This window comes from Cibotium barometz, chromosome 22, assembly GCF_041138505.1.
Source record: "Cibotium barometz isolate CiBa-2024 chromosome 22, ASM4113850v1, whole genome shotgun sequence".
Classification (NCBI taxonomy): domain Eukaryota; kingdom Viridiplantae; phylum Streptophyta; class Polypodiopsida; order Cyatheales; family Cibotiaceae; genus Cibotium; species Cibotium barometz.
Window position 1 is genome coordinate 30708320 of NC_141067.1, and position 13918 is coordinate 30722237.

A 13918-nucleotide genomic window follows, 5' to 3' on the forward strand; every position below is an offset into this window, starting at 1 on the left:
TAAAAGGCTTTACTTGTCTTCCATTGTTTTTTGCAGCTTTTGTTTCTACCGCGCCCGAGGACGTGCACGATTTAGGAAGGGGGGAATGTTCCACGGGAACACTCACGAGAACACAGATTATGGAAGGAGGCCAGAAGCAATTAATGTGAGAGAGCGGGATTGTAGCCATGGGAACATAAAGACGCACATAATTTTTTCATATTTTTGTGCCGAAGTGCAATGTAAATCATTTTAGGCCAATGTGGGTTCTAAATGAGAGTTCTAAGTGTATTAAGCAAGGCTCACTTATGGGGTTCTAAATGAGAGTTCTAAGTGTATTAAGCAAGGCTCACTTATGGGATTATCCGTCCATGTGTGAAAGAGGCCTAGGTTTAGGGTTAGTGACATCTCTATAAAAGAGATGTTAGCTAAAGCAAGAGGACGTTTTTTGCCATTCTCATAAGCTATTGAGTGAAGCTCTTGAGCTCTCAAGCTATGGCAACTCTGTAACTCTCTCTCTATTGGACTCTAATGAGCATCAAGCTCCAATGAGTATAGCCCCACTTCTTTCTCTTAATCTATTTTAGCATCATTGAAGTGGATTAATCTATGATTAGTTGAATGCTTCTTTCTTTCTCTTGTGTATGCATGCTTGTAGTGTGTGTGTGTGTAGTCTCCATTGATGCAAGCTCTTGCGCCCACTTCATTGGCAATGAATTATTCATGGACAGACTCTCTCTATGAGCTTGTGGGTTTGTGAATGTTACATTCTATGCTTGCTTAAGCTTGTGGGTTAGTAGATGCACACTTATGGGTTTGCTGGCATTAGGGAAAGCTAAGATTTAATCAATGTTTGAAGGGATTAAGAGATTGCCATGCATTGCTTGTTCTCTTGATTAGTGTAGTGGGTTTAAGGGATTGAGAGATTGATTGAGGTGTTGAATGGTTGAATCGTCAAGTGGTGGTTTGTATATGTGAGCTCTCCCGCAAGGGATAAGCCTTCATGCACTAATTGGGTCGAGTCCTCGGATTGACATTGTGTTTCTTAACACATTTGTTGATCGGTAGTACTCTATGAGCACTATATTGCACGGTAGAGAGAACCACTCTATAATGATGATAATACTGAGTATTTTTTTAATGATGATATCTTTTATGATGCGGTGTCCAAGTTAGAGTATTATGATTCTCTAGATGATATTCTAGTGGAGTATCATACTCTTGATCTTGTGCCTTTGATGGATCTTTCAGATTTGATGATATTCTCTTTGGAGGATGATCCGTCCATCCATGAGTTGCTGATGCACTTTGTTGATGTCTTATTTGGCATGGTTTTATGGTGATGATCTTTCACCATGTGCTTCATTGAATTATTCTTTGGTGGTTTAACTTTCTTGCCATGTGTCCCAGCTCTTGGAGGATCAACATGTTATATGTACCAATTGTTGGAGGTTCTTCATCGACATATCCTTATGGTGATAGGCTATTTCTGGCCTAAGATGCAAATGTTAGAGCATCATGTAGATGTTTATGTGGAAGTTTTACATGGGCCACTCCATGCTCTTGGAGTGTGGATCTCATTATTGATTCATGGTTCCATACATTCAACATCACTCTCCGGCAAGGAAGGAAGGTGGGCCCCTTGGACACCATCAATTTTACATTTTATTTTTAAAAATTATAATAAAATGAGATCTAATAAATTTTTATTTCTATCAGCTTGAGGTTAAAAATGCTAATGGGCTTCTTGGACAAGCTAATGCAAATAAAGGAGGAAGAATTGGATAACTATAGTTTTAAATTTTATTTTAAAATTTTATAATAAATACGATCTATTAAATTTTTAATTTTATCAGCTTGAGATTGAAAATGCTTATGGGTTTCTTGGACGAGCTAGTGCAAATCGAGGAGGAACAATTGGAAGCACTATAGGATATCTACTGACGTTATTAATAAGGAGATAGTTTTTTTTTGCATGTGACCTTACGGGCCTTAGTATTATCATTGTTGGTAATTATGTCAGTAGAAGCATTGTTGGATTTGAGGATGTACTATCAACAAATCAACTAGATGATTATGAGCCCTCCTTGTGTTATATCAATTGATTATCAACAATAACATCATCATCTACAACATTCACAGTATAAGTATCTCTTTGATTGCCCCCCAACATTGGCGACATTAGCACCTTCTTGCATTTTTTCCTTTCGCCATCTTTATCTTCAAATATGTGTTTTCTTCAAGGTGCAACTTGCATTACATACCACTATTTTGATTGTGATAAAGCTACTTAAATATTATAGAAATAAAAATAATACCCATTTACTTAAATATTGTAGAAGGAAAAATAATACGCATTTACTTAAATTTTTTTCCCTTCTTACGATGTTGTGTAGTACAAATGTAGCATGACTATCTATCCACAACTCTGTTGAGTCACTAGGAAAGAATCAACTTTTATCCCTTTTGATTGTTGCAATATTTGGACCATTGTAGACCACTATTAACCATTGAACATCAAGAATGAATATGTCAAATTACCTAAATCGTACATTCATGATATCTTGTATATTTCCACAATAATCAAGATTGGAGGTGAGAAGAGTTATATCACTAACACTCACTCGACTCTTGTCTCGAAAGTTAACCAAAATCAAAGGTCGTTCTTCTCTTATCTATATGCTCAATGGAAAACTGACAACCATGGGACCATAATGCTCAAAATATATGATACTACAATAAACATGTAAGAAAAAAACTATCAATAAAAATATTTAAATACGGTTATGTATGTGCTTCAACTTACTTACATGCTAGTTGCATCCTCTTGTAAACTCTATGTCTTGCTTGTGCTAATCCTTTCACCATTATCCCTTCCTTGCTTTACTAAGATTATTCTCTAGACATCTAGGTGTTATATCTATGGAGAGATATGCAAGATTAGGTGGGTATGGAAGATATTGATGTCTTCTCTTGAAAACCCTTCAGATAGCATGTTCTTTCCAACCCATTTTCATATTTTGGAGATTTGAAGATACAAAATTTATTAATTTTATATCGTAAGGATTCATCCAATCGTTGTTACAATCGTTAGAATCGACCTTTTACTGAGGAAAGCCTAACTTGAGCATATCAATTCCAAATTTGTCGAAGGTAATAGATTTAGAATCTACTTTTCAAAAGCTGTCCAATGTTTCACATGTGGAGGTTTTAAAATAAGATATATAAGTTTCACACATGGCCTTATTTTTTTCTAGAAAAGTGATGACATGGCTCTTCTTAGGGGTTCCTTTTATAGTCCAAATTTTTCCTAATGAAAGTAATGCCATCCACATATATTTATATGTATATGTAGAAGGCTATGGAAAGTTGTAACCTTAAAATTTTAGCATGGGGAAGAATGTCACAAAACCTTCAAATTCTAGCACTGTAATACAAAGTAATCCTTTTTTTATATAGAGAGTGGTGACTCGCAATGCATAATGGACTCGTTCAACGATGCTAATTCCCATCTCACAAATGCCTACAAATGCAGATTAAATCTATAAGGTGGTAGGCTCCAAGATCTTGTTATATAGTTTGGATCCTTTTTGGCACCCTTGCCCTGATCATATACTCGCTATATTGAACCATAGTATTGATTCGAGGTCTTATGGACTCATTATATTTATCAAAACTATTAGTCAATATCTCGGGGGGTCTACCTAAAAATATGTAAGTATACCACGTGAGTTCAAATTAAGGGGTTTTTTAATTTTAAATTTTAAGAGAAATTTACAGAAGGGGTTTTTTAATCGATTTTGAAGAAAAAACCAAAAATCCATTAAGAAAAAGGGGTCATTTTATTCATTAAAAAATTCATAGGTAAGGGGTTTTTTGAATTATACCCCTTGAATGCTTGTGATACATAGGGTTCCTTCGTAGTGCACTCCCCGAGGTCAATATAGAGAGGGCATGAGCCCTAGGAGTTTCAATGGATTAAAACTATTAGTCAATATAGCAAGGGCATGAGCTCTAGGAGTGGTCTATCTAATAAAATTGAGTCCTCAAATAACATAAAGGCTAGTTGGTTGGATCCAGCAAGGAATGGCATCTCCTGTCATTTTAGGTTGACGAAACCTTTTTAAAGAAATTGGATTAATCATAGTTAAAATTATATATATATACACACACATACATATGTGTGTATATAAAAAAATCATAGTTAAAATTATATATATATATATATACATGTACATACATATATATATATATATACATATACATATATATGTATATATATATATAACTTGCAACCTTCAAATCGTCTTGCAAGTTGTTGGGAGTTTGTGCTGTACTCATATATATATATATATATATATATATATATATATATATATATATATATATATATATAAGAGACTACTTTGCTCCTTGCCTTTCGTGGCAGTAGTTTCCTCTCTGTATTTTGTTTTTGGCCCATCTAAGATGGGTCAAGCTACTCGTTTGTATCTAATTTGTTTTGGCCCATCTAAGATGTGTCAAGCTACTCATCCCTTTTCTTGCACGCAATGGACTCGTTCAACGACGCGAAAGCTCCCCTCACGAATGCCTGCAAAAGAAGATTAAATCTAGCTGCTGGGAGTGCTGGGCTCCAAGCTCCGTGGGTTTGCAAGCTCCAAGCTAAGCCTGCGCCCTTGCCCTCATCAAGCTTTCCGCTAGTTCTCTTATAGCTGCAACAATGTCAATGATCCATAAGCTCACTTACACCTCGCATCCGAGCTTCATCTGCAACGTCTGCTGTATTCAAGGCTCAGGACCCGTCCACGAATGCTCCGATTGCCAATTCCATGTCCACGCCGCCTGTGCAACGAACAACGCACCTCCCTCGAGTCTCCTCCACTGGTCTCACCCTCATCACCTCCGCCTTTCCCCAGCAGAACCTCGACAGATCTCATGCGACGCCTGCGGCCAACGCGTCTTTGGTTTCGTCTATAGCTGCAGAAGCTGCAACTTCGACCTTCACCCTGTGTGTGCATCACTTCCACGCCGCCCTCTGCATCTTCAACACCCCCAGCATCGCCTGGAGCTGCTGCTGACGCCGCCCTACGGCAGCGGTTCATTCCGGTGCAACTCCTGCAACGCAACCGGAACGACATGGGTATACCATTGCCGGGTCTGTCAATTCGACCTTCATCTGTCGTGCGCAAATCTTCGGCATCCTCTCGCAAGGAATTATCCATCGAAGGCGCCGACGCGCTTCGCTTCACTAGCTGCATCAATGATCCATAAGCTCACTTACACATCGCATCCGAGCTTCATCTGCAACGTCTGCTATATTCAAGGCTCAGGACCTGTACACGAATGCTCCGACTGCCAATTCCATGTCCACCCCGCCTGTGCAACGAACAACGCACCTCCCTCAAGTCTCCTCCACTGGGCTCACCCTCATCACCTCCGCCTTTCCCTTCACAATAGTACCGGTCCAGCAGAACTTCGACAGATCTCATGCAACGCCTGCGGCCAACGCGTCCTTGGTTTCGTCTATAGCTGCAGAAGCTGCAACTTCGACCTTCACCCTGTGTGTGCATCACTTCCACGCCGCCCTCTGCATCGTCAACACCCCCAGCATCGCCTGGAGCTGCTGCTGAAGCCGCCCTACGACAGTGGTTCATTCCGGTGCGACGCTTGCAGCGCAATCGGAACGAGATGGGTATATCATTGCCCGGTCTGTAAATTTGATCTTCATCTGTCGTGCGCAAATCTTCGACATCCGCTCGCAAGGGATTATCCATCGCAGGCCCCGATGCGCGAGCAAGGAGCAGGGCGCTCCGTTAATGTTCCTCCTCCTCGTAGTGACGGCCAAAGGCGGCCGACGCCAGTACAAGCTTCCGGTTCGCAACTCGGTACTCGGCATCCGTTGGCAAGGGCTTATGGTGAATCGCAGGCCCCAATGCGCCAGGGGAGAGCAGCTAATGCGCCTCCTCGTTTCTCGAGTTACCATCAGCCAACGCGTCCAGCTTCCGGTTCGCAATTCGGTACTCGGCTCATAGAGACAGTAGCGGTGGCAGCTACCCAGAGAGCTGTGAATGACGCCTTCCAAAATTGCTTCTACAACCCAAACTCGTATCCTCACAGCTCCGTCCACAATGGTGGCAACTACGACAATAATTCATTCGACTATAGCAGTGGCAGCTACGTCGACAATTCTGTCGACAATGGTGGCATTTACCACAATTCATTCGACCATAGCGGCAACTACGAAGATTCATTCGACTATGGCAGTGGTAGCTACCTCGACAACTCTGTCGACAATAGTGGTGGCATTCACCACGATTCATTCGACCATAGCGGCAACTACGACAATTCACTCGACTATGGCAGTGGCAGCTACGTCGACAACTCTGTCGAAAATAGTGGTGGCATTTACGACAATTCATTAGACCATAGCGGTGGCAGCTACGACAATTCATTCGACAATAGTGGTGGCAGCTACGACAATTCATTCGACTGGTAGTTTGGTAAATGTACAACCAGTAGCAAGCAAGTGTTTGTTTGTACCCTGCTTTCTTTCAAAGGGAAGATGTGCATGACAAGTCTCTCCTTAATTCTGTCTTCTTTCAAAGGGAAGATGTGTATGAGAAGACTCTCCTTTCTGTCTTCTTGAAGACTCTCCTATCTGTCTTCTTTAAAAGGGAAGATGTGTATGAGAAGACTCTCTTGGTGTTGTCTATTATAATCTTCACCAGTACCAAGCAAGTGTTTGTTTCGAAACTCCCTTCCTGCTTTCTTTCAAATAGAAGAGGTATGAGGAAAACTCCCTTGGTTGTCTATTTTTATGTTCACCATCCTATTATTAGAATGGCATTGTAACAATTAAGGTGTTATGACACGTAGCATGGGCTAGGTTGGTTTTAGGGAAAACATTTGTTCACACTACCTTGAAAGAACTAATCTTGTGTTTCCAAATTACATTGAAGAGAAAGAAAACATGTGTCCACACTACTTTGAAAGAACTTATCTCGTGTCTCCAAATTACATTGCAAATGTCTGCAAGGCGGCAACCTAGTGGATAAGCTTTGGACTTTCTACGGGAGGTTTAGGGTTCAAATCTTCTTGGAGACATCTTATACTAAGGGTGTGTTCGCGTATAGGTAGGCACGTAGGCAGCCATCCGCACTGCTTAGGCTGTCATCATTCGATCATCATGGTACTTGCTTCTACCTTCCTCTTTGGTGATCTTGTGGTGATGACAACTGTGTGCAATGCTTGCCCTTCAAGCTTACACTCTGGATCAGGGGACGATATTTGCCATGGACATCAAAGATTGTGACTCGACTTACGATGCCCAATTCTACCAAAGCTGTGCAGGGTGTTCACTCCAATCGGCCGAGCGACTAACTTGTTGGGTTCGTCTTGCGTCTTGTCCACTCACTATAAAGTGGCCAATATTTGAAAACGGTGGTACCCCCTTGTGGTACTCGAGTGTGTGTGTGTGTGTGTGTGTGTGTGTGTGTAGCCGGGTGAAATTCCCGTGTGCGACTAGGAATGGAATAAGACCTCATGGGGGGGAAAAAAGTGCAAAAAGGTCTAGAAATGGAGGAGAGGTTGATGTTGAAAATAAAACACGAAAAGATGTGGGGCATATAGGTATGACAATATAAGTGATGGTGCAGTTAAATCTCAATTTTGTTAGCTTGAAAAGCACACTTTCATCATTACACTAAATGCTACATTTTGGATTTTTCAAGGATTCCTTTCATTCCACAACCACACATTAATAACACTTTCATGTTCACTTTTACTCTTCCATGATGACCTTGCCTTATATCATCCACCATATTCAATAGTTTGAAGATCTCAACCATTAGATCTTCAATAAAACAAATAGGATTTTACAATGCATTAATGAGGACCCGTCAAGCTTGGAGCTATTCACAACTTCAAAGGAGGTATATGCTCACTTAATATCAAAATCATGAATAAGTAAGAGACATATGGTCAATTAGAAAATGCATTGATCCCAATATCAAAATCCTCTCAAAATCATGAATAGGTAAGAGACATATGGTCAGTTAGAACATGCATTGATCCCAAAAATGAAATCTTTATTTAATTTTTTCAACCAAGTAAAAATCCTTTTAGTAGGCAATTATCTACATTTAATCATTGTAGGCAATTATCTACATTTAATCATTGTAGACTGGAATCCTTTTAGTAGGCAATTATCTACATTTAATCATTGTAGACTGGAATCTGTGCACAATACAAACTAGTCAAGACTATTTTAGTAACCGTGAGTAAAGCTCTAGATTTTGAGAATCTTGAAATGCACGTTACCCATAGTTCAATAATTTTGGAAATATTTTAATAATCATGCTCTTCAATTCAGTTTAATAATCAGGCTCTTCAATTCAGTTATATTAAATTGGTTTACAACATCTTTTATCTTAAATTAGGTGGATCATTTCACAAATTTATGTGTTAATAAATATATTTGATTGCGTTCAAGAACTTTTTTTGTGTGTTAATAAATATCTTTGACTATGATGTTGCCAACACCTTTTCCAAAATTTGTGTCCACATGTGTAAATATCTTTGAAAGAAATTTGTGTCCACATGTGTAAATATCTTTGAAAGAAATTTGTGTCCACATGTGTAAATATCTTTGAAAGAAATTTGATTCTATATTCATAAACATCTTCATCAAAGGTTGGTAATCTTGTTTGTGGTGTTTATAAATACAATAAAAGTTGAGCCCACTCAATGTCGAGGTCATGTCAATTTGGAGACTTGCAATTTGACCTAAACATGGTTGCTAAAAAAATACATTAATTGAAAATTAAATTGCACAATGTAAAGATAGTGATTGTGTAGGCCTTTTAAAAAAGTTACAATACTTCTCAAATAGGAAACATCACAAACTATTGCAAGTGATCATTGGATTATTTTCCTCCACTAGCTAGTTTGAGACTCTCTTGGACCTTCTTAGCAACACTAGGTATTTTGATCCCACGAGGTGTTATTTGACCCTTGAATGTCACTCACATGCCCATACAATGAGATCAACATCTTTGCTTATAAAGTTTGTCTTTCTTGTTATATATCCCAATGCTTATTCCAGTAATCTATATACAATTATGTACCATTTACACTCCTTTTTGCTAAATGGGTGGCCAATATTGTGTTGATACTTTTTTATAGGTTTCAAAGTGTTTACATATATTTACATTAGCTCAATACAAACTATATAATGCAATATGGTCAGAGGGAAGGCACTTTCGCATGGAGCATGCAGATTCTAAAAGAAACACATTTGATTGTAGTGTGATGGAAACTTTTGAGCAAGAAAGTTGAGCCAGTATACTTGATACCAATGCCATGGTGGACAATCTTGAGTATTATGAAACTATTCAGGATATTCTTGAGGTTGGATTTATATCATTTAGTCTATTCATCTTTGATGTAAAATGGTTCAAGGTGATATATAGACGTGCTTAAGCAACCGTGAAGAAACATCCAATTAATGGCTTCATTCAAATTGATTCCACCAAGTTTTGGAATGATGAGAAAGATACCTTCGTACTACCCCAACATTGTTCGGTTAGTAGCCCAACCAATCCCAAACTAAATCTTGATGTAGTATAATAAAACTGTAACCCCTTTTCTTTGTGATATTAGGTTGTATTTCACGTCGATCGAATTGATCCAAAGTGGTGGTATGTTATACAAGTTTTTCCTTATTCAAAACATATCTTTCAAGACGAAGATTGTGGAGGCCGAATCTCTGGATGGCTCATTGGAAGAAGACGATAAAGAAAACATTTTGGATGGGCCGATAAAGAGCATGAGGAACATCAATCGGAAGAAGATGATGAGTCACCTATCAATCATGGTAATGCTTCATTGGATCATGATAGTGATATTGATATTGATATGGAACCCCATCTTTTCATTGAGATTCCATTAGATATAGACATTGATGAAGCAACACATATGGATTTATTAAGATGGGATAGATTCATGATCTTGACATCGTTTCGCTTCTCAAAAGTTTTCAACTATCTTTTTTTTGGCTTGAAACATGGCTCCAAGGGTTTTAATGAATGTTTTTTTTAAAAAAAACTATATATCATTTTCTGTGTTTATGTGACATGTATTTTTTAAATTTAGTATCCAACAACTCTTTGGAATTTCATGATGCAGCAAAAATAATAGCATATTTTTGCTGCTATTTTCGTTGTTCAGCAACAAAATCACAGTATAGCAGTAAAATTTTACTGTTAAAGACGTTGCTCAGCAATGGAATATCACTGCTATAAACACTGTGGAGTAGAAAAATTTCATTGTTAATAGCGCTGCCCACCAGCTACATTTCATTTTACGGAGCAGCGAACGGAATCCTCCACATCCTGACAAACAAAGCACTGCTGAAATGCTGATGTGCCCTCAACATGTTGTAGTGTAAGCTCTATGCATAATCCTTGTGCATAAAGCTCTATAAAGTTTTATGGATAAAGCCTTTATGCATAGCTTTATGCATAAATTTATGCATAAAGCCTATGTATAGCTTTGTGCATAGCCTAATGCATATAGGCTATATGGATAAATCCTTTATGTATAGTTTTTATGCATAGGCTATGTATAAGCCGCTATGCATAGCCCATGTAAAAAGCTTATGCATATGCTATGCATAAAGCCTATGCATAAGCTTAGGTTTAATGCAAAGAGGCTTTATGCATATGCTATGCATAAAGCCTATGCATAAGCCTAGGTTTAATGCAAAGAGGCTTTATGCATAAGAGTTTTTTAAAATCTCTATACATAAAGGCTTAATGCAAAGAGGCTTTATGCATAGACTTTATGCATAAATCTCTATGCATAAGCTTGTGCATAAATCTCTATGCACAGTTTTATGCATAAAGCTCTATGCATAATCTTGTGCATGAATGTCTATTCACAATTTTATGCATAAAGCTCTATGCATAAGCTTGTGCAAAAATCTCTATGCATAAATCCTTTATGCATAGGCTATGCACTATGCATACCTTTATGTATAAAGCCTATGTATAGCTTTATGCATAGAGGCTATATGCATAATTTGGTTTTAAACTATATCGTTCCCTTTAATTTAATTGTATCATTTTTTAATTATTTTTTTAGAGGGAGGTTGTTGGGTGGATGCTAATTAGCATATCCACAATGTGCTAGTAAGCATATTGGGTATGCTTATTAGCATATCAGAGTTAGCATATTGAATGCTAATTAGCATATCCAGTATGCTAGTTAGCATATTGGATTGCTATCTGAAATGCTAATTAGCATACAATTAGCATATCCAATATGCTAGTAAGCATATTGGGTATGCTTATTAGCATACCAGAGTTAGCATATTGAATGCTAATTAGCATGCAGTATGCTAGTTAGCATATTGGATTGCTATCTAAAATGCTAATTAGCATCCACTCATCCAACTAGCATATCTAGTGTGCTAGTTAGCATACTGGTTACGCTAATTAGCATATCTTGTATGCTAGTTAGCGTATCTAGTATCCTAACTAGCATATCCGTTGTGTTTATTAGCATTCTAGATACGCTTTTTAGCATATCCAGTATGCTAGTTAGCATGCTAGTTAACATATAGCATACTGGATATGCTAGTAGGCCTACTTGATATGCTAATTAGCATATCCGGTATGCTTGTTAGCGTATTGGGTATGCTAACTAGCATATATGGTATGCTAGTTAGTATACAGGGTATGCTTACTAGGATGCTAGTTAGCATACAGAGTATGCTAACGAGGATGCTAGTTAGCATGCAGGGTATGCTAACTAGCATATACGGTATATGCTAGTTAGCATTCTACTAGCATATCTAGTATGCTAACTAGTATATTGGATATGTTAATTAGCATATGCAATATGCTAACTATCATACTGCATATGCTAACTAGCATATCTAGTATGATAACTAGCATACCTAGCATGCTAATTAGCATATTCATTATGCTAACTAGCACACCTTTTATTCCCAATATGATCAAGCTTGTAGACTATATGTCCTGTATGCTAGCTAGCAAGCATACATTCAAGTATGGTTTCTTACCAATCTCTGGTGTGGTTGGATGTCATTGTGTTGCAAGGTTGCACAACCATGCGGTAGGTATGCTTTTTTTGTAAAAGGGAGCCCTACATACGGTCCCAAGGGAGCATGTAGCAGCAAAGCACAGAAGGTGATAATTATGCTCACAAAGGGAGCTTGACCATTGCAAGGAATGGTTGGACCTCAAGGGGCAGACCCCACAGCCAGTACACAGGTTTGTTCCGATGCTGTCTTGCACCTCTCTATCCATCATAAAACTAGCAAGGGCTAGATTAGTTAGGGTAGTTTGGAGAAACGAGCCCTGCAGCTTGGACTGCATGTGCATCAGAAGTTCAAGTTGGCTTTCAGAGTTCTACACCTTGGATTTTGCAATTTCCACCTCAACCTACAAAACCAAGACAAAAAGAGCACGGTAAGTACATGAGTTACCTAAGCACATGTACCAAACATAAAGTGCAGAGATGAAACTTACGGACACTTACCAGTTTACAGGTTATGTCTATGTCACTATCTATGGGGTCATCTTCACGAAGAGGAAACCCCATAGCCTCTATGTTGTCTTTGGTTGTCTCTATTCTGACTTCAAGCTCCATCTTTCGCCGGGCATCCACATCATTGCTTTGCAATAGAGCCTGCAACTCCATCTCAGCTGCTTGCAACCTCTGTCTCATGGCCGTGACAATAGGAGTGACCTTCGCATTTTTTGCATTCAAAACCCTAGCAAGTTCCAAGCGCTCTTGTACTTTTTTAAGATTTTGTTTCTCATAATGTAGCTGTGTTTTCATTTGAAGGACAGCTGCCTTCATGCACTGCCATTCCTCCAACCCACAAAATGAAGAAGCTTCCATCTCCTGTCGACTATCTTGATGAGGCTGAAGTGTGGCCTTGGTAGATTTGGCAGTACTCTTTCCTGCCAATGCCATGTTTTCCTCGCAGATGTCTCAGTAGACTCATCCTCAATTTTTAAAGCTGGAAGCTGAAGATTGCGTAGTCTCCACTTGTTAACGTGGCCCTCATAATAGCCCTTCTCTCGAATATCCTGCAAGTACTGCACTGTAAACTTGGCCCAATTGAACCTACTGGCTGTCCCGCTTGCAATCACGGCAGGATTGAATTCTTTCAGAAACCCTTTGCAAATGCAGAGGAAATTTCCATGTTGGTTGGGGCCTTCTGGTATACATTGTAGTGCAGTTTCATCATCGACTCATACATTTCGGTGTGGATGGTGTTGCATTTGATGCGGTACTGGCTGGGATCCTTTGTTTGTTTGAACACACTGAACCATTCAAGCATCAGTGACTTGCTCCCACCTAACCATTTTGGGATCTAAACCCTCCATGGAAAGGCCATAAGCAGCATTGAACTCTACCAAAGTTGTCCAGAATTTTTCTTGCATGGGGATCATGACCTTCAGAGCTTTCCATCGGCCTGCACACATCAAAGGGAAATGTGCTCAACTATATTGCATGGAAATGTGCTCAACTGTATTGCATGGAAATGTGCTCAACTGTATTGCATGGAGCTTCTTGTGGTACTGAAGCCGAAAGTAGAAGAGAAAACACACAAAACCCGCACGAGAGAGAGAGAGAGAGAGAGAGAGTACCCGAGAGGGACATTGGGGAACCTTGAGATCGCTTTGCGCTTTTGTAAGGAGATGGAGAAGCAGAATGGGCTCTGCGTTTTCTGTGTATAGGAGAACGCAAATGCGCCGCCTTGCTTGCGGGCTCCATGGGGCTCTGGCCTTTGCACTTCATCACCCCACCACTCCACTGTAACGCCCATGCTAACTAGCTTCAAAGACTAGCTCGTAATTCAATATACCACAACTTTCATTGATTATTCTTTTTTTTTTTGAAT

General features: G+C 39.1%; 1 protein-coding gene across 1 annotated transcript; it reads left to right on the forward strand.

Moving 5' to 3' along the window:
* The first annotated feature begins 4466 nt into the window (after positions 1-4466).
* LOC147626533 (uncharacterized) lies at positions 4467-6475 on the forward strand. Its single transcript, XM_086816831.1, has one exon. The coding sequence runs from the start codon at positions 4700-4702 to the stop codon at positions 6473-6475; it is 1776 nt and encodes a 591-aa protein (XP_086672957.1). The 5' UTR covers positions 4467-4699.
* The last annotated feature ends 7443 nt before the right edge of the window (positions 6476-13918 follow it).

What these genes read in the sequence shown, in the direction of transcription:
- LOC147626533 (XM_086816831.1), top strand. Translation starts at nt 4,700, where the DNA reads ATGTCAATGATCCATAAGCTCACTTACACCTCGCATCCGAGCTTCATC.